Source organism: Caretta caretta, chromosome 3, assembly GCF_965140235.1.
Source record: "Caretta caretta isolate rCarCar2 chromosome 3, rCarCar1.hap1, whole genome shotgun sequence".
Lineage (NCBI taxonomy): Eukaryota > Metazoa > Chordata > Testudines > Cheloniidae > Caretta > Caretta caretta.
The window spans coordinates 193,225,730-193,251,139 of NC_134208.1; the positions used below are offsets into that span (position 1 = coordinate 193,225,730).

The 25,410-nt window shown below is 43.5% G+C and overlaps 1 protein-coding gene across 3 annotated transcripts; it reads right to left on the minus strand.

Annotated features, from left to right (window-relative positions):
- Window positions 1–229: 229 nt before the first annotated feature.
- Window positions 230–22,138, minus strand: PLEK (pleckstrin). 3 transcript variants are annotated; one of them, XM_048842737.2, is made up of 9 exons: window positions 21,971–22,138; window positions 15,917–16,072; window positions 11,562–11,743; window positions 9,800–9,891; window positions 8,768–8,952; window positions 6,819–6,923; window positions 4,052–4,135; window positions 1,685–1,754; window positions 230–726 (listed from the first exon to the last, which is right to left on the minus strand). In XM_048842737.2, exons 2-9 carry the CDS (start codon window positions 16,064–16,066, stop codon window positions 587–589), a joined length of 1,008 nt encoding a protein of 335 aa, XP_048698694.1. In that variant the 5' UTR covers window positions 16,067–16,072; window positions 21,971–22,138; the 3' UTR covers window positions 230–586. The 3 variants fall into 3 exon arrangements, with proteins under 3 accessions (XP_048698694.1, XP_048698693.1, XP_074983309.1); XM_048842736.2 differs by lacking the exon at window positions 21,971–22,138 and adding an exon at window positions 21,222–21,370; XM_075127208.1 differs by lacking the exons at window positions 6,819–6,923; window positions 21,971–22,138 and adding an exon at window positions 21,222–21,370.
- Between the last annotated feature and the right edge of the window lie 3,272 nt (window positions 22,139–25,410).

Sequence of the window (25,410 nt, forward strand, 5' to 3'; positions counted from 1 at the left end):
ACTAAAAGGTTTCTAGTTTGTGTTAATGTAGTTCTCTTCAAACAGGACTGCATTAATGTGAAGTAGGAACCTTTTAGTTCACACCCACAGTATCCACTCTTGCAAGTGACCGCACAGCACTTTGGACTACAGGGGTGTGAATAGTATTGTGCACCAAATTGATGCAGCATAGATGTAGCTTACTTGAAGACCTTGGACTGTAGGTGAGTAACAAAAGAATGCTGATAGCTGACAATTTGAGTTACTTTTATTTACATCAGTTGCATGATCTTGCCCTCAACTAAGTTAATGACAAAACTCTCACCATCTTCAATATGAGCAAAAGAAGGCACAAGGTGTTACCTTCACAGGGTGCACTAATTACAAAGAAACAAGTTAGACACATTTTCTACTATAAATTAGTAAAATCTCTTGGTTACAATAGTGGAGAGTTCAATAGTTTGTTAGTAGCCATGACAGAAATGAAACTACCCACAAGCGCCAGGGAGAGGAGATTCTATGGATGAAATCATTTCTCTGGGCTACATCTTAATATTCCCTTTTGCTAGGAGCTCTCAGTTTGCTTTTCTTTGCTGGAGGCTGGTCTTCATTTCCCAGTCCTACAAACAACTTGAATTGCTTTGATCCATTCTGTACGCTCCACAGGTGTGGCTGCTTGCAAAAAATAGTGGACTTCATTTGCTGTGATGATTTCAAACAGGTTGGTGTCAACATCATGCTTCTTGGCTAAAGGGTGGGGGGAGGGAAGAAAGTAACAAATTACAGATGTGAATGGAGAAAGTTTAGCCCATGTTTACAGCATTTCTGCTTCTAAAACCATACTGGGATGTCCTTCCTTTCTACCATATCACTTTCTCTGCTATTAGTAAGACTTCTCAAATACCAAAAATCACATCCATGAATAGAAGCCTCCCCCTGTGGAATCAGGAATAGGAACTACCAACACTATAGAATGAGTGACACATTTATCAAGTGCTAAGGGCCACAACCAACCCGGCCACGACCAACCCTCCCACAAGTCACATCTGTGGTGTGGGCTGAGTGCAGCCTCCAAAATCAGCCAAGCACAGCTATCTGCAAAGAAAGGAAGCTCAAACCACCCCAGAGTGTGATGCCTCCATCTGTCCTTCACCCATGGCAGCACAGCTCTCTCAGAAGTCAAGTACTGTACCCAACAGCCAATCTTGCTGTGTTACAAACAATCTATCCTTCAAAGGAGAGGAAAACTTATGGAGTGGCTGATAATGTTCCTTGCAGGATTAAAACATAGTGGTTTGTCCCCCGTGAGCATTTTCCCTGGTTTCAGAAGAGTATGAGGTATAGATTGACTGTTCCTTGGCCTAACCTCTCTTGCTACAACACTTCCCCTCCAGAGTCATGGACTGCAGTAGCCCCAAAGTTCATGGGGTGCCTTGTGCAGATGACCTCAGCACAGAAGCCAAGTAGAGTTAGCCTAAGCATATGACCAAATATGCATTTCCCTAACCCCCTTTAGCTCAGTCTTTCTTCACTGCAGACAAATCAGGATAGCTGTGGAGACCCAGCTCTGGGATTAACGCTGATGACCTGATCCATTCATTCATGATTTGTGAATGGCTTATTTCTGAGCCAAGATGTTGTATGACTGCATCTAGATGTGTAAGTATGTACTGCAAACACAACACTGCTGTGTGTGTTTCCTTACCATCTGGTATGTCTTCAACAGCTGTCACCACACAGCCCCTCAAGTAAATCGCTCCAAGTGGATCTTCTCCCTGATAGGAATGCCAAAATAGTCACGGGCATGGTTTAAAATCCAACATGTCTGCTTCTAAAACTGTCCAGATATATCTGACTGGAGTTCTTCACTGGAAGCAGGGATGAATGATGCAAAAATATGGCCCAGATCTGAGAAATGGGCACAGTGAGATGGGGCAAATCTGCATGTGGCTGGGGGAGCCCCTTTGGAATACAGGCTCCGCTAAATATTTTGGAGGATCCATTCTGAGCTCTGAATCTGTGAACATAGGCAAGAACAACGTAGAGATTTGTACAAAGTGCAAGATCTGGATTGACTGGGCCCTTCCTTCACTGAATAGAAGCAACGCACCTGCAACATTCAGCCAGCAGATGCAGTTCCACTCAATGTTTGAGAAGGGGGCTTGTTCCAGAAAGTCCATCTCTACAGAAGGACAACCACCACCACAGACATGCTAGGCCAGATTCTTGTTTACACTCTAGCTCTCTTATGCAGCTCAGAACTGTGGCTGCAAGTGGCCAGGGGACAATTCTCCTTGTGGGGGGAGAGTTTCTGCTGGCACAAACCTGAAAGAAGCAGCTCTTGTGCCCTAACACAGGCACATTCCAGCAAAGGGGCTGGAAGGGCAAAACTCCTCTATGTGCTCTTTGCTGGCTCTAGGCCACCCTGACACCACTAGGGCTTGGCCAGCATAGGATCAAACAGACATAACTGGCACCTTATTGGACCCACCCCTGCACTGAGCTCAGATTCAGGGAAGCATTGAGCCCCAGGAGCCAAATTTATCCCTAATGTAAGCAGATACAGCTCCATTGAGGCACCTACTTATATTTGGGAAGAATTTGTCCCACTGGGACAAGATACTGTCTCTTGTATAACACAGAAAATATAACCGTAAAAAGGCTGACTGTATTTGATTAACTTGTTTGTTATGGCCTAACAGATTTTAATCTAGTCTGGGCATGTAAACAAAGGTGTATTTGTGACGCTGGTAAATCAGGTGCTAGCTCTTGCCAAGGCTGTAGGCATCAGCTGAGCACTGACAAATTCATAGCTGGAAACCAGACCAGCTTACCTGTATGTTAGTATTGTTCAAGTTAGGTGTTAGACTTATAGCACTGTTTAGTGTTTAGACTCTATAAAATGCTTGTAAGTTGCTGCGTGCATTAATCTTACTTGTAATGTCTGTATCCCTTGCTATAAGGTAATATGAAAGTTTTTTTCTTTATAATTGTAAGAATGTCTCCTCTGAATCTGTGAACATAGGCAGGAAGAGTGTTTTTCCCTGTCCTTCAAGAAGGACAATCAAGACTAAATAGGCCATTTTACAACAAACTTTGTTTGCCCCATCCACCCATGAAGAATTTATGTGCAGGAACACTTGTCCCATCAGTTTGAACTCTGGGGGAAGGGCATATAAAGATGCTCACAAGGACTGGTTATCTCCTTGCTGTTTAGACATTCACAAGGGCTGGAGCTAAGAAACAAAAGCAGATATCCCCAGGATCAACCTGGGTTAGCCTTAAACTACATATATCACCTTTTTGAACCTAAGATTATAACTCATTTGTGCTTATGTTGCCTGCTTCAATCTGTAAATAACTCATTTCTTTCTTGTAGTTAATAAATCCTTAGTTTACTATAGGATTAGCTATCAGTGTGGTCTTTGGTGTGGGATCTAAGGTACAAATTGATTTGGGGTAAGTGACTCATCTCTTGGGACTGGGAGCAACCTTAATATTGTGTGTGTGTGTGGTTTTTTTTGTTTGGTGTAAGTGTCCATTTATCACTAAGTCCAGTTTGCCTGAATGGCAAGAGACTGGAGTGCCTAAGGGGACTGTCTGTGACTCCATGGTTAGACTGTTACTGTGATCCGGGAATTCGCATTTGTTACTGGGGTGGTGAAATCTAATTGTAGAACACACCACCAGTTTGGAGTGTCTGTCCTGCTTTTTGACAATCTGCCCTGAGGTTGGCACTCCCAGTCATGAGCCACTCCAGACAGTCTGACAGTACTGTTAATGTAATTAATCACTGGCTAAAAGGACAGATGCAGGGAAGCACAGATTGGCACTCATGGCTGCCTCTTTTCCAGGGCCAGGAACTTTCACTCAGCCATGCCCAACCAGCACCTGTAGAGACCTGACATTCTTTGCTTATCTGGAGAACAGCTACAGCTAGTCAGAAGCAGCACAAGTACTCCCCCCCACCAAACACTTGCAAAGGAATATTCTATTCATCAGTCCAGCTGGAGATCAGGTCTTTAAGAAGCCCTTGAATGATGCAGGTAAAAATATGGACAAAATCACTCACCCCAGCAGGATCATAATAGTGAAGATATGCAGGGTCCTCTCTTAGGACAAACTTTCTCACTTTCCAGTTTTTCCTCCGATGCCCCTAAGCAAAGTTACAAAAAGTCACCTACTATTCTGCTTTGTTTAAAAGGAATCACACAAGAATAGGAAAATATGCTGAAAAACTAATGTTTTGGCCTTGATATACAGGTGCCTTCAATGAAGGAACTTACACTAGATAATGTTTTCAAAAGTACCTAAGTGAATTAGACACCAAAATGAACTTAGGCTTGATTTCAAGATTTCATTTAGGCACTTCTTAAAATCTTACTCAATATCTAATTCGGTAGCTAGTTTTCCTGCCTGGACAATAAGTCACACAATTAGTATTATCCACTTAAAATAGATCAGCATTTTTACCAGCCATAACTACAGTCTTCAGAAATAGACATTCAAGCCAGAAGCAGCAACAGTGGCCTCTCACAATCCACTGTGACTTTGAGTGGGATGATCAAAACCAGACTAATATTAGTCAAAAGGGGCTATCGGGCATTTCCTCCCACTGTTTCAAAAATATTTCCATATCTCAAGTAACTATTGCTGTTCACAAGGAAGTTCTTTACGCATTAGGTATGGGCCAACAGTGGTGGGTGTGGGGAAGTGAATAATGACAGAAATGTGGTGAAGGGTCACGTCCCTTTAAACAGTGGATGCAGTATAACAGGAAGAATACAAATGACATGGCCAGTAAGTACTCATGCTCCCTGCAGATGATTTGTGGCATCATTCAGACTCAACATGGATATACTACTTGAATGTCTGTCTATGCAGTCATTATCCTCATTATGACACCTCTCATCATGTGTTCTAAACACCAAATAGAATTAGGGAGCAGAAAAGGTGACCATAAAAGGGGCATTTCTGTCTCAGTTCCTCTGGAGAGGGGACTAGGGACTCTTCCTAGACAAAGAAAAGGCATTATTCCACCCAGCAATGATATCCAACTACCTATCTTTTTGTTTTTTATAGAGTCCACCACTCTAGTACCTAAAACTTGATACTGCAACGAGCTCTGTCAGCAGAATACTACACCAGTGAAGTCAATGGGGCACTGTGGTCCACCCCCAGGAAGTTCATGGCAACATTGGGGCCTCAGTGTCTCCAAGGATATTGCTATGAGCAACTTCGTAGCAGCTAAACCTGTATCCCCAGAGGGAGTGGAGGATGTAACAGATCTGTACAATTCTAGCTTCTACATTCCATGGCTTCTGATAATGCTAGGTCACTCCTAGAAGCACTGGCTACTTACCCTACCTGCAGCCCTACCATACCCCGCTCCTTGGAACTTATTTGGCTTACCCATTTCTACGACTAAATATCACATTATCTTCCTTTGAAATGTGCATGGGCTTTCATACATGTATGGAGCATGTCACATTGCTCCAGGACAGGGCTTCATATTTTAAATGTTGGCCAAAGTAAGATTTTTGGTTTCAGTCAGTTAGCTGGGGATGATCAATACCTTATATCTTACACCCACCCTGGTGTCTCTTGTTGCATTGTGCTGCTGCACTGTGTTAATGTCACTGAAGAACCCTGATCCTGCCTGACTGTTCTGCTAGTATTCTGATTCCTGTCGTGCTCCTTCAGGGGTGTCATAAGGAAAAGGTTATTACAAAGAGGAGGGAGAAAAATTATTCTCCTTAACCTCTGAGGATAGGACAAGAAGCAATGGGCTTAAACTGCAGCAAGGCCAGTTTAGGCTGGACATTAGGAAAAACTTCCTAACTGTCAAAGTGATTAAGCACTGGAATAAATTGTCTAGGGAGGTTGTGGAATCTCCATCATTGGGGATTTTTAAGAGCAGGTTGGACAAACACCTGTCAGGGATGGTCTAGATAATACTTAGTTCTGCCTTGAGTGCAGGGGACGGACTAGATGACCTCTCGAGGGCCCTTCCAGTTCCATGATTCTATGAAAAGCTATTGTAATTAGGGTGTATATTGTGTATAGAAAGGAAGGTATCCTGGGGAAAGTTATTGTCTCCCTTTCACAGAAAGGGATCAAGTAAGTGGCTTGTCCAGGGACACACAGGAAGTCTCAAGCAGAGCTGGGATATGACCCCCCCCCCCCAGTTTGCAAGGCAGTGTGGTGTAGCAGATACGGTGCTGTATAAAGAGACTGGAAACATGGGTTCTAGTCCCATGTGTTCCACTAACCTGCTGTGGCTACCCCTCACGCAGTTTCCCTGTCTTGTCTCTTTAGATTATCAACTTTTGGGGCAGGATCTAGCCCGCTCTATGTATTTATAGCACCTTGCATGATGGGGCTCTGAATTTGATTGGGCCTCTAGGCACTACTGTCATGTAAATAACAGTAAACCTTGTTAATTTGGACAAAAGTACCGGTGAATCTCAGCAGAAAGCACTCTGTGCAAAGTGAGGAGGTTCAAGAACATTCTGAGAGAGATTGCAACTGCTAAGTACTCATGTAACAGCCACCACCTTGGCCAACACACTGGAGATGGAACCAGAGTCCTCCAGAGCTAAAAGCACAAACTGCTACAACCTGAGCTAAAGCACTGTTGCTAGGTACTAGCCTAACTCATATTTTCTGTGGATTGACACATGGGGGGCCTGTAACACACACACACACACACACAATGTGCTACACTCAGATGGCCCAGCTTAGCTCCAAGCTCTTGAGAAGCTGCTGGATATATTTTATTCTTGTATTTTGTTGACTTCATTCCTGTTGTAAAACAGCAGAATGAGTGAAATACTGACCTGCTTCAGTAAACAGCCCTGTTTGACCACTATGCCTCTGAACTCTTCCTTCAAGACCACATCGTCATCACTAGAATTCCCTTCACAGAAGAACCCACTGTCTGCCTGTATGAACACAAAGAAGAGGACAACCTTCAGTAATCACGTGCTGCTGGGGTTTGTTTTCCTACTGAAGGGAGGTCAGCTTGTGCTTGTCTTATTTGCTAGCCAGGAGGCCAGAACAACCCTTCCTCTGGAAAATCTCCCAGAAAAGCCAAGAAACTGAGTTTCAGCCAGCAGAGTTCCCATAGAGTCATCCATTGAATGTTGGGGCCAAAGGGGCATAGGACCAGGTTCTCTGACGGATTTTTCCCATGGATCTCAGGACATTTGAAGAAAGCTAGAGCATTGTTCTACATCTCAGTGCCCGTACACTACTCCCTGTTGACCCCTTTCTTTTCCCATGATAATAAGGCTCCCACCATTCAAACTAGTGACTGCTCCAAACCTTCCCTTAAAATGACTTTCAGTGTGCAGAGTGGAACTCATGTACGTGCTGACACAGCCAATTTCCTGCAGGCTTGAGAAGGAAGGATGCCAGTGAAAGCTACCATCACCTGGATCCACTATCCAGCCATGCCCATTCCCTCCTCCACAGGCATTCACGAAACTTGGAAAAAGCAGGGAATGCTGCTGCCTACACTTAACCCCCTTTCCACCAACAAGAGCTGGCCACTGGGGTCCATATTCTGCACTTGTCTATTCCCTCTGTGGGGTTTTGAAGCCAGCACTGACTTTAGTTGTCTCCAGATGCCTGCAATATTTTCAAGTTTCACAGCAACCCTGCAATCAGATCAGTGTAATGCAGTTTACTGAAACATTGCACAGTTCAAAAGATGCAATTGCAGAGAAATAGTTATCTATGAGCCACATAACTCTAGTACGTTTTGTACTTCATGCAATGTCAATGACATGTTGTGATACTGGGCTTTCTTGATGCCCTACTTGCATGCATTAGAACTGGAAAAGAGCTGAAATAGAATGAAACAGGTGTGGTCCGAGCACAGGCCTGGGAGCCAGGAATTTGACTGCCAGCGTTGCCTTGGGCAAGACACAACTTTTCTGCCTCAGTTTCCCCATCTGTAAAAATGCCCTACCTCATAGGCACTTTATGAGGATAAATGGATTAATGGGCCAAATCCGCAGTCCTTACTCAGACAAACTCTTATTGATGTCAAGCTTTCCACCACAGATGTGATTAGTGTAAACAGAACTTATAGGAGCAAGAGCTTTTAAACAACATTAACAAATAATGATTGTTTCTATTAAATGTAACTCAGTATACCAAATGACTTTAAACATTTATCTAACATGAGTGGTATTTCATGCTTTTCAGATAACCAGCTTATGTCTGTAGTACCCTATTAAATTACATCCATCAAATGTATGGTTACCAATCTCAGCTGAGATGATCCAAGGTAAGGCTGGGGTGGGAGAGTGAAACAAAATATTAAAAGAAGATTTTCCGCCTGCTAAAGGTTGGGTGTGACCTGCTCCTGGTGTCAACTGAGTCACGTCCGGTGACTTTACTGACAAAAATCACTTTGTAACACTTCACTCCTCTGGGAAACTGCAGAGCAAGTCCAGCCCTGTGATCAGTGAACTGGATTCTTCTCAGGCTCATGTATCATCACCAGAAATGTTAGTTAAGTTCCAGTTGCAGTATTTCTATTGGTGGTGAGGATGTGTAAGCCAGAAAGAACCCAGCTTGACTTTCAGATCTCAGATTGAGTTACTGAGCTGGCTGCTAGGACAACTGTTTTAAAAAAAATATATATATATATATTGGGCAATTTCATTCTGGAAGCCACAGAGAGAGAGACAATGAACATAGACCTCCAGGACAGCAGTAAGTCTGGAAGCCCATGTTCAAACTTTGGAAGATTAGAAGAACACGCCACAATACTCACAAAGTAGTAATAGGCATCAGATAAATCAAGGAAGGGGGTGTCTGTTAATCCTTCAGCAGCATTCTTGGAAGTGTCCCCAGCTGGCTGCAGGTAGCCTTCATTTAATAGGGAAGAGGCTAGCATGAGACCCTCCTTGCGATTTCGGATAGCGTTGTTCGACACCAGCCAATCAATCACACAGCTGCCTAGTCACAAGATAATAAAACGAGCTGTGTATTAACAGCCATTACCCAAGAAAATAACCATGACAAGACCTGTTAAGCATACAGAGGCAATTGGCCTGCTCTCTGTGTTTGTGAATCTGATATTTTAAATGACAAATATGACAGGCTCATCTGGGTATGTGGCAGCGTACTCTTGCTGACCCACACTGTTAGTGCTGACCTGCTGACTCATGGTGGCAAGGGTAGCTCATTAACTGTATCGCAGACAGAAAGGAAGTGGGAATAGTCAGGGGAGACAGTGTGGAGCTGATAAGTCCTAAGTGAGGAATCCTAGGAATAGCCAAGCCTGAGGAAAGAGATTCTTTGGAGTTACTTTGTTAATAAAGCAGTACCCCAGGGAAGGGGTGAGTTTTGACCCTTTCCAGCACACTATAGACTTTGCCTTGGAGCAGGATAGGAGCCCTGCCTAAGCACAGGATAGCTTGGCTGATTTGAAGCCAATACTGCACAGTACCCCTTTAAGAATATTTCAGTGGCACTAAGGATTTCATGACACTGTGGATGAAAAGAGCTGCTTCAATTCTTTCATCTCTCTGATCACATTTTAGAACAGGCACAATCTGTTCCATCTGTAACCACCTCCTACCAGGCCTATGGCAGACACTTCTGAACAGTCTACAGAAACCCGCTTTCTATTGATGGAGAAAGCTTTCACTATTTGTTCTCTGAATTGTATAGGGCTCTGGCTGGGCCCTACAAAGCTCAGAGATGCTGTGGTGTACACCCCCAGTGTCATGACTTGAGCCCTACTGTGTATTTCATTGCCTGGAGCGCTTTAAATGGCAAATGGGAAAGAAGAGCTTGTTACCTGTAAAGCAGTGATTGAACACTTTTTTGTCTTTTTCCAACTTCAGTTCTTTTATTCCTTTGTTGGAATCCTTCATTGAGAGATACAAGGCACTGTGTGTAAAAAGGAACCATGGGAATTGTTAGCAACTAGGCAGCTTTAACTATTTGGCATAATAATGTAGTCCTCATTCTGTACTGGGGAAGTGCCTCACACTCTCCTGGCACTGTTGTCTCTCCAACACAACAGCTTACTGGGCTTAAGCCCAAGGAAGACAAATGACTGCATGGAGCCAAGTACTTTTGGAGGCCTCCCCAGCTCACAATTTGATTCTTTTGCTGACTTCAGCAGCAGGCCTGGACAGGACAGGCCACAAGGCTCAATATTCCACTTGCGCAACAGAACAAGATGGGAATCGATAGTGTGAGCAGAGACACAACACACTCCAAGCACTGTAGAAAAGCTTCACAGAATGGTCGTCTTCCTGGACATCCCTCCTTGTATTAAGATCCTCCAGCAACTTCTCCCTGTCCTGTCTGGGAACCGGAGGATCAAGAACTCCTATGAGTTTGACTTACTGACAGAATCCTCATGCTTTAGGAGGCCCTGCAGCAGCCTCAGCAACTCGTGGTCTGATTTCCCTCCTCCAGAGCACCTTTTTGCATGCCCCAGATAACTCCATTGCTTTAGGCCCCTGAGCTGCAGAGCCAGCCCTCTAGCAGAGGAAATTAAAGCCAAGATTTTTTTAAAGTGACTAGTGATTTTGAGTGTCGCCATTGCTGAAATACCTTGAAAGATGCCTGATTTTTTCAGCTGGCAGGTGTGCAGCACTTTCTGAAAATTGGGCCCCTTCAAAGTGTCTCCAAGCTGGGCTCCCAAAAAACAAGGCACATAAAACTAATGGCCACTTTAAAAAAATGAGCCTCAAGGTTATGATTAATAAACAAGTCTAAATACATCCTAGGATTATTATCCCATCTTCCCCTTCCCCATCCCGCTGCGCACTTGTTTGGGTCACCCACTTGCTACATCTTGTCTTTTAGGGGCCATTGACATCAACGGGAGTTTTGTCATTGACATCAAAAGGGCCAAGATTTCACCCTTTCGTTTGTAAGTTCTTTGGGGCAGGGACTGTCACTTACTCTGTTACAGAGCCTAGCGCAATGGCCCGGACACAATTCAGGGGGCTAGGTCCTAGACAATGTAAATAATATTAATAAGTTATTTTCAAAGTTGTGGTCTATTTTAATAATGGAAAAAACTTACAACTATGAAGGACCATTACATTCAATCACCTAGACTCCTTTTGTAGTCTTTGCTGAGCTGATGCATACAACTGTAAAGCAGACAACTCTGTGGTCCTTGTTAATTCTATTGTTACTTGAACCTTCAGGCAAGTGTAATTCATTTCATTTGAAATCAGCTTTGGATCTCGCATTGCAGCATCCAAAATAGAGCTGCTTGCCATGCATCCTATTCCCTGGAAAGGTTTTAGCATTGCTTTGGGATGCTACATGTCCTGTTACTTATGTTTCAGTGACTATTGTACATACTGTACGTATGTTTAGTCATCATGATTTAGAAATGACCCTCCAGTGAGCCTTATTGCCTAGGAGGTGGTCTTCAGCTATTACAGTTGTCGGTCAGGGAGACAGAAGACCAGCCTTGCCTACATGGTAGTGAATCCCTCCCAAAGAACTCAGGTTGATGTTACATTATCTGACTCTACTGTCTACTCCCTGCTGATGGAAGGGAATGGAGGAAGAGAGACATTATACCACACCTCAGATTGATTGTTTCAGGCAGCCTGATGGACTTTCTGGTGGATTTTCTGGCGAACCTTTGGCCTCCCTCGATGCACTGAATAGCCTTCTTGATATCCCGCACCCAGGCATCTCTCTCCTCAAGGTAGGCGGCTTGGAAAAAGTGGTCCTGCTGTTTGGCTGTGGTGAGCTTGAAGACAAACTATAACAAGAATAAGGATTTTTAAAGGTGTCTTTATGTAACCAGTGGGTTACAATTACACCAGCATCAACAAACTGCCCAGCCTCACTTAGCAGGAGCTAAGTATAGTGTCCTGAACACATGATTAAAGCAGAAACACTCTGAAGAGATAGGTAAGCAGACAGTGCAAGTAATCAGCTCCTTGTACTGTTACAGACTGAGCATTCCTGACATTCTTACCAGAGCCAGGTTATGTAGTACTGAAATAACTAGTCAGGTGCTATAGCTACTTTATAGGTGCAGAGAAATCCTTCCCTACCATCCTGTGCATCTATAACATAGCTGGAGAAGATTCCAGACTAACACTCCGAGTACCAGATGGAGGGTTTGTCTAGCATGCCCACCGGTGCACCACGGCCCCAAAGAGACGCAGGGCCTTATCTTGAGTACATCAACCTCAGTGGGAAGACTCCCATTTGTGTCAGTGGGCTTTGGATCAGGCCCATCGTTTGCTGCCATAAGGAATTATTAGATTCTAACCTTCAATATTGTGTGCTATTAGCAGGAAATAACAGTAGAAGAAATACGGTGCCTTTTGAAAGGAGCAGAAAGATGTGCAACAGAACATATTCCCCTGAGCCTGTGCAGGCAGGATAGCTCAGGGACCTTCTACACAGCCAGCCTCATTTCACACTCCCCACCGTGAATAACTCAGTAACAGCAAAAGCAGTTTTTGCCCTAGACTTTTATCTGCCTTTAGGAACGTGTAGGGCTAATTTTTAATGTAGTTACTATATAGTTAAGTGTCACATCAAAGGGAGAACAGATCTCCTTAAAGCAGAGTTAAGTAGAAGTAATAACATCAATTTGAAAAAACTCGAGTGGATTGTTTAACTGATCAATTTAAATATTTGTTCTGGTCAATGTTCCCAAGAGATATTAACCTGATGGTCATCCAGCAATATTCTGTAGGCATTTTATCAGTCACTCAAGGTTTTCCATTTCCTCTAAAATCTGGTGTCCCATAATTTAATTACAGAGTAAATACAATGGGTGCTCTATCAGATTTATTAATAACCATCTAAATGAAACTGTTACATTAATGAGCAGGCAGTACTGTATGCCCTCAAAAAGAAAAGTACAGACTGAAAACTGCACATCTAACAGCTAAATGCAGTGAATCCACTGAAATGAAATTAGTATACTATAGTAAATGCTATAGTAAATCCACTGAAATCTACATGTGTAAGTGAGAGGAAGGATGGCCCACTGGTTAGGGGAGTAGGCTAGAACTTAGTAGACCTGAGTTCTGTTCCTTTCTACATCACAGATTTGTTGTGGCCCTAGGCAAATCACTTAGCCTTTCTGTGCCTCAGTTTCCCACCTCTAAAAACAGTGATAACACCCCTGTGTGGTAGAGCAGGCTATTATCAGGCTAAATACATCAAAGATTGTGAAGTGCTTTGAAATCTACCAATGAAAAGTGCTATATAAAAGCTACCTAGTAGATTTAAATGGCACAATTCTAGACTTTCAAAATATTAATCTTTGAGATCCCAGTTGTTAAGGACCAAATTCTGCAGTCCTAAAATTGTGCAAAAACCCTATTGACTTCAATGGGGGAAAGAGTCCAAGTCTGCAAAGCACTAGATGATCATAAACTAAGGCTTAGTCTACACTAGAAAATTAGGTTAGTTTAATTGCGCCAGTCAGAATTGTGGAAAAATCCACACTCCTGATCAGTGTGGCTCAGCCAAGCTAAGTCCCTGTGTAGACTGTGCTAGGCCAATGGAAGAATGCTTCCATTGACCTAGCTACTGCCTCTCAGGAAGGGGGATTACCTACACTGCCGGGAGACTCCCTCCCATCGGCGTAGGTAATATCTACACTGAAGTGCTGCAACAGCGCCACTGTTGTGTTTCAAGTGTAGACAAGCCCTAAATCCAAACAAAAACATAATCCTCTCGTATATGACATCACTCCCAGGTCTCAATGTACTCGCCTCCAGAGCAGTGGAATAAACAGTCACATCCCAACACCAATATACAGCACATGTCAAAAATGACAAGCTAGTCTGCTACCGATCCCTGTATGGAAAAGTGTGGTATGCAAGCTAGCACACCACAGTATAACATACAAAGTTAAGGCAGGCGCTTACCAAATAGAGAATCGATTACCGTAACCTGGAGGAGAAAGCTAGGAGACTCAGTGTACCCGGTGCAATCCCAGAGAGGAACAGCTGTTCAATTAAACAGCTGAGAGTTTGAAACAGAGACATTTTCTACTCCAGTGTATAAAATATGAAGGAGGATGAGAAAATTATTTCCCAGATTGTCAGTAGTGATAAGACCTCTCATAAGAAAGCAATGAAGAAAAATGTGACTTATCTTTGAAAGAAGAGAAGCAGCAGAGATAGCACCAGTGTAAGAAACAACATGCCACTAAACCAGGATCGTCCATAGTGGTGAATGAGTACATGGGATGGCCTAGATCCGGGGCCCTCAACCTTTTTCTTTCTGAGGCCTCCCCGAATGTGCTATAAAAATTCCATGGCCCACCAGTGCCACAACACTGTTTTTCTGCATAGAAAAGCCAGGGCCAGCATTAGGGGGTAGCAAGCAGGGCAGTTGCCTGGGGCCCACATCACAGAGGGCACCAAGAAGCTGAGTTGCTCAGGCTTCAGCCCGTGGTAGTGGGGCTCGGGCTCCATGGTACATTCCCACCTAGCGGGGCTTTGGCTTTCTGCCCTGGGCCCAAGACAGTCTCATGGGGGCCATGTTTGGCAGACCCCCTGAAACCTGCTTGCGGCCCCCTAGGGGTCCCAGACCCCAGGTTGAGAACCACGGGGCTAGATAATATTTAGTTCTGCCATGAGTGCAGGGGAGTGGACTAGAAGGCCTCCTGAGGTCCCTTCCAGTCTGACAGTTCTATATTTCTATATTCTGTGATATAAAATCTCAAAGCACATGGTAAAACCCCATTCAGGGCAGATTTTTCCTTTCACGTATTAGCAAATGCCAATAAAGAATCAATATACTAAAAACAAATAAAGTGTGCTGCTAAGCTACTGAAGTCAATCAATGGCTTTCATCTTTCTAGGTGCTGATTTGGGAAAGCATGTCTATTCAGCTTTCAGAGTAGCAGCCGTGTTAGTCTGTATCCGCAAAAAGAAAAGGAGGACTTGTGGCACCTTAGAGACTAACAAATTTATTTGAGCATAAGCTTTCAAAGTGAGCTGTAGCTCATGAAAGCTTATGCTCAAATAAATTTGTTAGTCTCTAAGGTGCCACAAGTCCTCCTTTTCTTCATGTCTATGCAGGACAGCTGAATAGACGTCCCTGAGACATAAACACCTGCATACACTTAAGCACGTGCTTATGTGCTGTTCTGAATTGGGCCCTACTGAGTAGAATTTGACTTGAAGTTGGTATAAGTTGGGTATCAGAATAAATGCATTCCATTACTTACAGCAGTTTCATTGTCCCTGAATCCCCCAAAGTGTTTTTAAAAATCACCTAAGCATCAGCTGTCTGAAGTGAGTGGATGCAAGCAAAGTCATCAGCCGCTGTGCACCAGGGTGATTCACACAGAAAATATAAATGCATGTAGCCAATTGGAATTAGACAAAGGATGAAATATTGGAGGGGAAACTCAGGGCTATTCCAATTCTTTTTATGGATAATAAAGCTACAAAATGTATGTTCTCCAAATGTACGTTCTCTTTTGTTGCACTTGGAGAGCTAAGTAAACACCCCTTAGGGTATTTTATAGCTACTAAAGACTTGTTTCACATTCAGTCAGAGAGACGACACCTCCAGCAGCAGAGTGCCCCATTCACCATAAGGCTACATCTAACTAGCTTGTGAGATGTGACAAAGGAATATCGTTAAACATTTTGTTTCAGCCATCCAGGGAGGAAGGAGGGCCCAGCCATTGGAACTAGACTTTGGTAGGCCTGAGTTCCATTCCCTGCTCCATCACAGACTTCCTGTGTGACTTTGGATGTGTCACTTAGCCTCTCTGTGCCTCAGTTCCCCCTCTGTACAATGGGGATAACAGCACTGCCCTACCTCACAGCAGGATTGTGAGGATAAAGACTGTAAAGTGCTTTGAGATCTACTGATGAAAAATGCAGTGTACATTATATATATATATATGTAAAATGATTATTCAGTGGCTGTAAGAAATACTTACCATTCTTTTGCCAAAATCCTGACATGGGCTATTGATAGAGCTTCCTTTCAGGGGGATCATTCCTTTGGGACTGTTGTCAATCTTCTTCTTATAGAATTCAATTCCATCGTCTAGGAGCACTACCCACATTGGCTTCCAGGTGTTAAACATACTTCCCTGCGGTAGATCAAATAAGCCAGTTATATGACATTTTCTCCAGTCAAGAAAGATAGGTTTCAGAGTCAAGAAAGAGACGCTTTTAAATGCCCTTCCAAGGCAGATCTATCATAACCCCCGTCTCACTCTCCATTTTAAATCAATGAATTGTTCTCTTTCTACAAACATTATTTCCTCCTCCCTGTAATCCCACTAACATGCTTCTCCAAAATTGTATCCAACAAGCCAACCTGCATTTTTTCCCTGTATCAGTGAGACTTTATCAAACAGACCAATGCCTTTTTTTAGATGTTATTTTTTGCAATAGTTTAAACAACATTCAATATTTCCACCCCTGGCTGGTTTATAGTTTAGGCACTGAAATGAAGACTCGATGCTACAGGATTGTAAGCACCTTGGGGCTCTTTCTGTTCTGTGTTTGTACAGTACGTAGCACAGTGGGGTTCTGGTCCATGACTAGGGCACTTGGATGCTACAGTAAGACAGCTAATAAGTAATAATAATAATTAATAATTCAAATTGCTGGGGCCTCTCAGTTCCCATTGAAGACAATGAGAGGGAAGGGTGTTAAGCACCTTGCTGGATCAAGCCCTCTGTGGATGGATCTTCAGAGATGCTGAGCACCCACACTACCCAGAGAAGTTGATGGAACACGCAGCTGCTTAGCATCTCTGGGAAATCATATACCTAAATATGGATTTAGGCACTGGACTTGAGTCACCCAGCTTTGAAGACTGTAGTTTGCACAGAAACAGACATGAATTATTCAGATAGCCCAGCTCCACCATGATTGCTTAACCGTTAACAATATTTTGTCACTTTTGTTGTACCCAAACCATCACCAGAAAAGGAAATTTCATCTGCCCCTATTAAAAGAAGAGGAATATTTGGCTCTAGGGTTTTATTTCAGCTTTTAAAGCTCTATTTCCCATTACTACTGCACAAAGATGATGTGTGATTTGTAACTAGAAGTTTGGATGTTTATCGAGGGCCTGGTGCTACGTACATTGAAATTAATGGCAAAACGCTCATTGACTCTCACAGTACAAGACCCGGTACTGCATGGACTTTAAAAATCAATCTTAGAATTGTATAGGCCTCTATCATTTTTGCAGGATCTGCTCACTAAATTTTCAAAAATGACCACTGAGTAGAGATGCCTGAGTCTTTGGGCACCCAACTTGAGACACCCAGGGTCTGATTTTCAGATGGGCTGAGCACCCACAAATCCCACTGAAGAGCTGAAGATGGAAACCCAAAAATTAAGTGCACGAAATCACAGGCCGCTTTTGAAAAAGTTGGCTTTAGTCTCTTTGAAGAGGAGACTGTAGCTTGTTATGTGCAGTCTGGCCCTGAGGCAGAGCTTGAGTCACTGCCACCGATAGACCCCCCCCCCCCAAGACACAGATCACACCCACACCGGGGAAATTCTCAGAGGAGGATTCCACTTCCTATGTGCAGTGTGAGGCAGGAACTCCACCCTGCTGCATGGAGGGTGTATCTGGATTCGTTAGATTTGACAGCTGCATGTCCTGCTGCCTCATTTAAGTGTTGTGTGTCTGTGACAGCAGATTGGACAAGAATTTCTTTTTAAACAAAGCATTCCAACATAACACCCTCCCCTCCCCTGCCCACCTGAACCCTCAGAAAGCTTGCTGTACTCTGAATCAGACATTAAGTTCCATTGCGGAGGGGGTGCTGATTATCATGGGACTTTCTGTGCCTGCTGACAATGGAACTTTCTTCTACATCCAGTACTCTACTGCAGAAGCAACATGTTCCTGGTATGGAGAAGCTATGGCTCAAATAATAGCCCTTGGGTGGGCTGCTCTCCTCAGTCCAGGCTCCACAGAGATCTACAAAAAAAGAATGAAAGAGGCCACCACGTTCTGGCTAATATAAATAAGTGGGGAGAATTTAGTGAGTGTGCCAAGAGCCAAATTGACCTGCCAGCTGATTTTTTGGATGGGGAATAAATCAGAATCAAATTAGGATGCAGAGTTAAGATCCAGGACTTTGAGTGGCCTTTTGTCCACTGTCATATCTGCACTCAAAGTGGTGCCAACCCAGTACTTTTACTTATAAGCAAATGACCACAGGGCTTGGCAAAGACCAAAATCTTCCCCTCTTACACAATGGGGCCACTTGCACAGCAAGCTATTTAGTGTGACTCAGAATAGCGGACTCAGGTCCATAGTCTGCAAACACAGAGATGACAGGGAGGGATAGCTCCGTGCTTTGAGCATTAGCCTGCTAAACCCATGGTTGTGAATTCAATTCTTGAGGGGGCCATTTAGGGATCTGGGGCAAAAATTGGGGATTGGTCCTGCTTTGAGCATGGGGTTGGACTAGATGACCTCCTGAGGTCCCTTCCAACCCTGATATTCTACGATTACTCAGGTGATAAAGGCGAGCAGGATTTGGCCCACAGTTTCTTAAAACTAAAGAGAATTATTTCAGTTACCCAAAGACCACAGTTAAGATAGTTGTTTCCCAAATGTCCCTGCAAGATGACTAGCAGCTTGAAAAGCGGTTCATGTAACAGTCTCCTGCAACTTCCTCCTAATAAAACTTCTCCTTTCTTTGACATCTGTAGCACTGAATGGCTAGAAAATAATTATTCTCTCCTGATGGAATGGTAGAACCCACAGAAATTCACAACTTCTAAACTACCAAACTTAAAGATACGGGTCAGGTCCTTGGCTGGTGCAAACTGGCACTGACATCAATGGGGCCCTGCCAGCTGAGGATCTGGCCCACAACAATATTCATAGCTGATAGCAAGGAATGAGGGACGGAAGCTAATGGAGGGTGGCGTGAGCACACCCTCCATTTGGTTGTGGATGTGAAGGGCTCACCTGTACCTTTGGGAGGACAGACATTTGCCTTTACTTTTTAGGAGGCCATTACTGAAAAGCCTCAACTGAAAAGGATCACAGAGAGGAGTCAGAGATGAGACAGATAGAGCGCTTGCTGTCCCAAAGTTAAACCAGGAGTGAACCAGTGCTACAACTTCCTTGGCTGAAGGTGCTCTGTCGTGGGATGCACAGCAGATCTCTCAGTGTCCGTCTTTAGGATACAGCACAAGTCCTACTGATTTCAACTGCCTTGTCCTTTATGGCCATCGCCACCTCTCCAGTACACTGGCATTACCCACCACCAGGGTGAAGCTCCCTGATGCAGGAGAGAGAGCATTCTCAGGGGCTGCCCCAGCGTAATAACGCATTCCCCACTCCCTCAAACCTCTCTGTTTTCCTGCAGAAGTTACTACAGTAGAATCTCAGAGTTACGAACACCAGAGTTACGAATTGACCAATCCACCACACACCTCATTTGGAACCGGAAGTACACAATCAGGCAGCAGAGACCCCAAAAAAGGGAAATATTGTACAGTACAGTACTGTGTTAAACAGGAACTACTAAAAAAATAAAGGGAAACTTTAAAAAAAGACTTGACAAGGTCAGGAAACTGTTTTTGTGCTTATTTCATTTAAATTAAGATGGTTAAAAGCAACATGTTTCTTCTACATAGTAAAGTTTCAAAGCTGTATTAAGTCAATGGTCAGCTGTAAACTTTTGAAAGAATAAGAGTTATGAACATTTCAGAGTTATGAACAATCTCCATTCCCCAGGGCTTCATAACTCTGAGGTTCTACTGTATGGTGACCAGCAGTGATATACCAAGGCAACTGGCCCAACAGAAAGATTTTCTTGCCTTGAGTTACCCATCGAGATGCAAGGAAGTGTGATCTGCACCCTGCTGTACTCCAAGGAGCAGCAACACCTAGGCAGAGATACACACCTCTTACATGGCAAGAAGAAGGACCACTGGTGTCTTTCACTAGGGAAGGGCAGCTAAACTCCTCACCGGTGGAGACTACTTGGGACTTCTATGGGATCAGTACATTTCCTGGGTGGCCTGCTCCCACCCATTCCACAGCTGGCCCCACCCACTTAGTGTGCTGCATTGGCCAGCTCCAGGCCCTCTGGTGGAGTATGGATTATGGGTAGCTTGCTCTACACTTTGTGCCACGGGGATGGCAGACTGGTTCTGCCAGCAATGAACCTGGCCCCCTGCCTCCTTAGGATTTTAACGATGCCACTTCAAGGTCGTTTTTGGTATTTACTTTCTAACATTTACAACAAAAATGAAAGAGCCGAGGTGAGAGATGGGGAAGAAGCCTCCCACCAGCTCAGTTCACCAGGAGCAGAGCTCTGGTCCCACACAGATTAGGGGCTCCACCAGACCCAAGTTCTTCTCCTGGGTTGAAGACCTGTGCAGCCAAGATGCTCCGTAGGGCAGAGATCCTCTAGCCAGAGTTTCTCAGGGGGGTCACAGCTGCTTAACTAAACAGCTTTAAGCTAGACTGATCTCGCAAGGGCACTTTAGCAGAAGTATGCCCTTATGATGTGGATCCCATGGCCAAAAATCCCTGCTCAGAGATGCAGAGGAGCAGCAGCTGCTATTCCAGACCAGCTCCTCTGCTAAGGCTGTGCCTTACGCCCCACTCCCTGCCTTCAGGCTGGGAAGGAGAGTGGGTCCTGTCTCACCGGCTCCCCCAAAAGCTTCCCACATGAAGCCCATTTACTTGACTCAGTGGGGTGTGTTCATTTCATTGCATTTTTTTCTTTGTAACAAAGGAGTCCACTTTCCCAGAAAAACTTTTAACCACAGGGTTTACCTGAAGGCCAAAGAATCAGCACTATAAGAGAAGTAATGACATGGAAATTTGTTCATAAGATCCTTTTGTCTTACACTAAACAGTAACATGGTACGTTGCCTAATTCATTGTTATAGTACAGAGTCATATGCCCTCAAACTGGGCATGAGTATTCAGCCAAATTTCTTTGGATTTGTGTTTAGAATGCTCCATTAATACATATAAAATGTATATTATACATAGAAAATGAGTTTGCCTTACTTTACAGTAGACTGAGAAGATGCAGTTACTCCTCGGTGTATATAGCTGCAAGTAAGTAATGCTGTACTAATGCCCTGCTTGAGGAATTGGTTGATCACTTGTTTGCATTTTTCATGAAAAATAATGCAGAAAACATTTTTTAAAAAAGCAAAATTAAGTTTCCCCATCTGCTCAATTGGTGTCAGCCCTAACACTTGCCCATTGCCTGTTTAGATTTGCCCACCTACCTTCTTAACCAGGTAGCCTTCTCTTATTTTCTTTGGTTCTCGCTCCATGCTCAAGCCAATCCCTTTTTCAGTACTGACAGTGCCGGCAGTTGCAACGTGTTTGACAAAAAAGGCTCTTGTGGGCTGCCTTTTGTACAGCTGTGTCACTTGTCGTAAGTTCCTCTGTCTGTTAATCACATGAAAACAAGTCTATTTCCTCTTATGGGTCAAGCGATTAGAATAGGGAAATGCAGAACCGTGTGTTTATTTATAGGTTTTCTTTGCAATACCATAGAGAGCAGATCTATCAAAAGTCCAAATGCAATAAAATGCTACCAAACAGCGGAAAATTCCTATAAAATGGCTAGAACATTCTAAACACAGACACAAAGAATTTGAAATTTGGCTGCATGCTTATGCCCACTTTGAGGGCATATGACTCCGTACTATAATAATGAACTAGGCAGTGTACCATGTCACTGTTTAATGTAGGACAAAAGGATCTTATGAATAACTTTCCATATTATTAGCTCTGTTATAATGTCGATTCATTGGGTTTTACAAAGACAAAGACTTATTGTGCATTTGGCAATAAGCACCACTTAACTAGTTTAATGAGAAAGCGCCCTCTCCTGATGTCAGAAGCAATCTGATTTTTAAAATAAGTGGTTGTTATTGTTGATGGAAGAGTGCTATAGTCTGCCCTCGGGGTTGGTTATCACATACGTTTTTAAAGGCACGCAGTTTAAAAAAACAATCACATACATTACCTGAAACTTAATTAGTCACTGTTCCAAGTCACACCACTCAGATGACAACATCTGAATAGGATTAGAAGAAAATATCATTTTCCTGTTGTTTGCATCATGCCCTTGACAGCACTTGATGTACAGCCACTTTCCCAATTTCCCATACTGAGGCAATCGACCAGCTTCCGCTGCTGTTTGTGTGGTCTTTCACCAGCAACAGGAGAGAGAACCATGTAAAACAAATGGGTGGGGAAGGGATTGTTCAGGCACAGAAGCTGAAAGCACGTGCTGTGGGCAAATTTAGCAGCTGAAAACACGTTAATCTCATTCATTTTAAATAACCTAGCTTTCAAACCGATAACAATGCCCCTTCAGGTTCCATTGCGTGTATGCCCAGCCCCCACAAACCACCGACTCCAGCTGGAGTTAGCAGCTGCAGCCCTTTGCCCTACTTACATACTGTGACAGCACTACGGAAGCTGCAGAAACCAAGACCCCATCCCCGGCCCACCCCTATTGGTGCCTTCTGCCCTGAACCAAACAGCACTACCATGGTTTCTCCGAGAGGCAACGTGGTTTCGGAGTAGCAGCCGTGTTAGTCTGTATCCGCAAAAAGAACAGGAGGACTTGTGGCACCTTCTTGGGCCAGTCAGTTCTGCTCCCTAAGTCTTTGTTTCCCCTTCCGCCCTTTGTCTGTTTAGATTGTACGCACAAGGGGGCAGGGCTCCACTTGCATCTAAATTGTAATTGTGCACGGGAGATGGCCAAGGAGTGGCCGCTGTGTCTGTAACTCTCCCCTGCTCTGGGCAGCAAAAAGGCTTACACGTTACAGAAGTCCCTTCTCAACACAGGTGAATTTCATCCAATGCAAAGGCTTTGGCCTCTAGGGCTCTCAGTCTGTCTCCGATTTCACTCTGATTTTTATAAAAATCTGATTAAATTTGTGACTCAAGGAACTTGATTCAAACTTGGGTCTTAGACCCCAGCCTGTTGTTATTCTAAAACAAAACACTGATTCATTTGGCCATTCGGAAGCTACAAAAAAACTTTCTAAAAACAATACACAATTTCCGGTTCTCTTGCTGCACAAATTCAATAACTTTGTAATATATTTGAATAAACAGCTGCACTGATAATATTATGAGTCTATACCACTGGGGTTTTTTCAGGTTCAGTTAAGTTCAAATAAACAGGCCCCTCCCAGACCCCCTAATTTCAGTGATGCGCTAATGGCACTGTGATGAGTTGCACTCGCCTCCTTGAGTGCCCCCTGGTGGCTGAGGGCAGAGCTTCCACTCTCTGCTGCTCTCAGCACCTTCTGCAGGCTGTCTGTCAACCTCTGTGGGTCTTCTGTGGCTCAGCTCTCTGGTTGGGTCATACGGTCGAAACCTTTTCCAGGGTATAATAAATAGAAGAAGTTCCTTACCCTTCAGGGCCAGTTATAGATGAATAGTGGTTTCCTTCCCTTGTGGGGCTTAATTCCCTCTCTAGAATAAAATCAGCAGGGTTCCTCTTGAATTCCTGCTGCTGATTGTGGCCTACAATAAGGCCTTTGACTACAGCCTAAGGAGCATCGCATCTCTATGCGTCTAGAATTGCCTTGCTAGTGGAAGGCAGCTATTTTTATCTCGGCCTGCTGGGCCTTGACCTCCAGCCTTTGTGGCTGCTGAAAGACCAAAATTGCCTTTCAAGACAAGCCCAGTGGTCTAATACTTACTGCTCTTTTCCTCTTAGAAAGCTGTTTTCTGGGTTGTGGTGTAGCAGAGCAGTGGAGCCTCCAGCAGGGGCCCATGAAGATGCACCCCATCACTAGAGCCAATATAATCTCCTGGATCTTTCTGCTACACCTTTCAAATATGGCTTCCCTCTGGAGCTTCCCCTTGACTTGTAACCCAGACTACCTTGCTTCTACAGGATGGCAGAAGAGAGGTATGTGACGCTCAGCTCTAATGTCTGCATTCACCAGATGAAAGGCCTCCCATTCTCCTCTCAGCCGTAAAGGAGAACCTGGCACTCTGGAGGTGGGAAATGGTCCTGCTGTCTTCATCACTGGAAGTTCCTGCCCTCTGTGTGCAGGAGCTGGGAAAGTGGCAAGAGGACTTGGAAGCCCAGCATGTTTAGGTCTGTCTCTGAAGGTCACACACCAGTGAGAAGGGACGTTCTAAGAGTTCAGAAGCTCTGGTAAAGTTTGTAATAAGCATCAGAAAGACCTTTTCTATTATGGCTCAGGACCTTGGAATCAAGGCCGTCCTTAGGCATATGCAGAATATGTGGCTGTGTAGGGCACCTGAAAATTTGGGGCACCACTGGGTCTTAGCATCCACCTCTTCCTATCCCTGTTCTGACCCTTCCTGCAGACTCCCACAGCAGGCTTCTGCAGCCTGGTGACTCTTATAACCAGTTATAACTCTAATAACTTAAAAGTGAAAAAGATTTCCAGGTTGCCAGACCTATTAGCACAACATTGAAACTGTTAAAGAGCCATTCAAGTGGTAATGAAGCCATTTAACAGGCATTTGCCAACTCTCAGGTATATACTGTCAGTTTTTGAAATTACTGACAAAAACAGTTGTGCATTACTGTAATATTTACTCAGAACATGTTAGTCTACAGGACTTTAGTTTAAAATTTGCTTTAAAAATATTTCATTAGTGAGTTGGTGAAGATTACAAAATCACATCTCTAAAAAATCCTTGCATAGATTTTTAGATGCACAGTCATCTTTAGCCTTAAATGCTTGGATCTTCAGACATATAGTTTTTTAAATAAATCCTTCAAAAGACCACCCTTATCTAAAATACGCATTTTAATTTTAATTACTATAGTAAAAAAAAACTTGCTTCCAAAGTCTTCCTGTCCTCTCAGTCCATCCCTTTCTCCCTTCACCTTCCCACCCCCCACCTTGAAGAAAGCCCTTAAAGGAACAACACCCCTTTGCTTCCAGATAGCTGGACAAAGAGTTTCCCTTTCTTTACTTCTGACTATCTGACGAACTAGTTTTAAGAGAACCCTCCGGCAAAATCAGTACCTAGTAAGATATAAAATCCTTTGTTATGCCTAAAATCTTTGGAAACATATTTTTTAAAGTTGATAAAATTTCATAAACATGTTCACACAAAGTAAATTAGTGTTCCCTTTTTCTAAAAGTAATGAACATTGTTATGAACACACTAAACCTCTGTGACTGATTAATTTAAAATAATGTCTTTTTCAGAGAATTAAATATGTAGTAATCTGGAATGATCACTTTATGAAGGCTTAAGAGTACATTTAAAATATAAAATCAGCTTAGAAATACTGATTAAGAAAATGTAAAACAGTGAAGAGCTGCATCATGTATTCCATAATATTTAATGTTGTATTCAGCAAGACAGCTGACTCTCCCTTACTACAAAGATTTTTGCAAATAAATCTCTGACAAACTTCAGGGCATATTAAAAAACCTGTTACTGACATTTTTT

Bases quoted from the DNA above. Each gene is read 5' to 3' on its own strand.
- PLEK (XM_048842736.2), bottom strand. From the start codon at position 21,269: ATGGAGCGAGAACCAAAGAAAATAAGAGAAGGCTACCTGGTTAAGAAG. The intron at 9,892-11,561 runs GTGTGGTATAAT...TTTTACACACAG, and splicing joins CCTGAAACAATCAATCTGAG to TGCCTTGTATCTCTCAATGA. The intron at 1,755-4,051 runs GTGAGTGATTTT...CATTCCTATCAG, and splicing joins ACTATTATGATCCTGCTGGG to GGAGAAGATCCACTTGGAGC.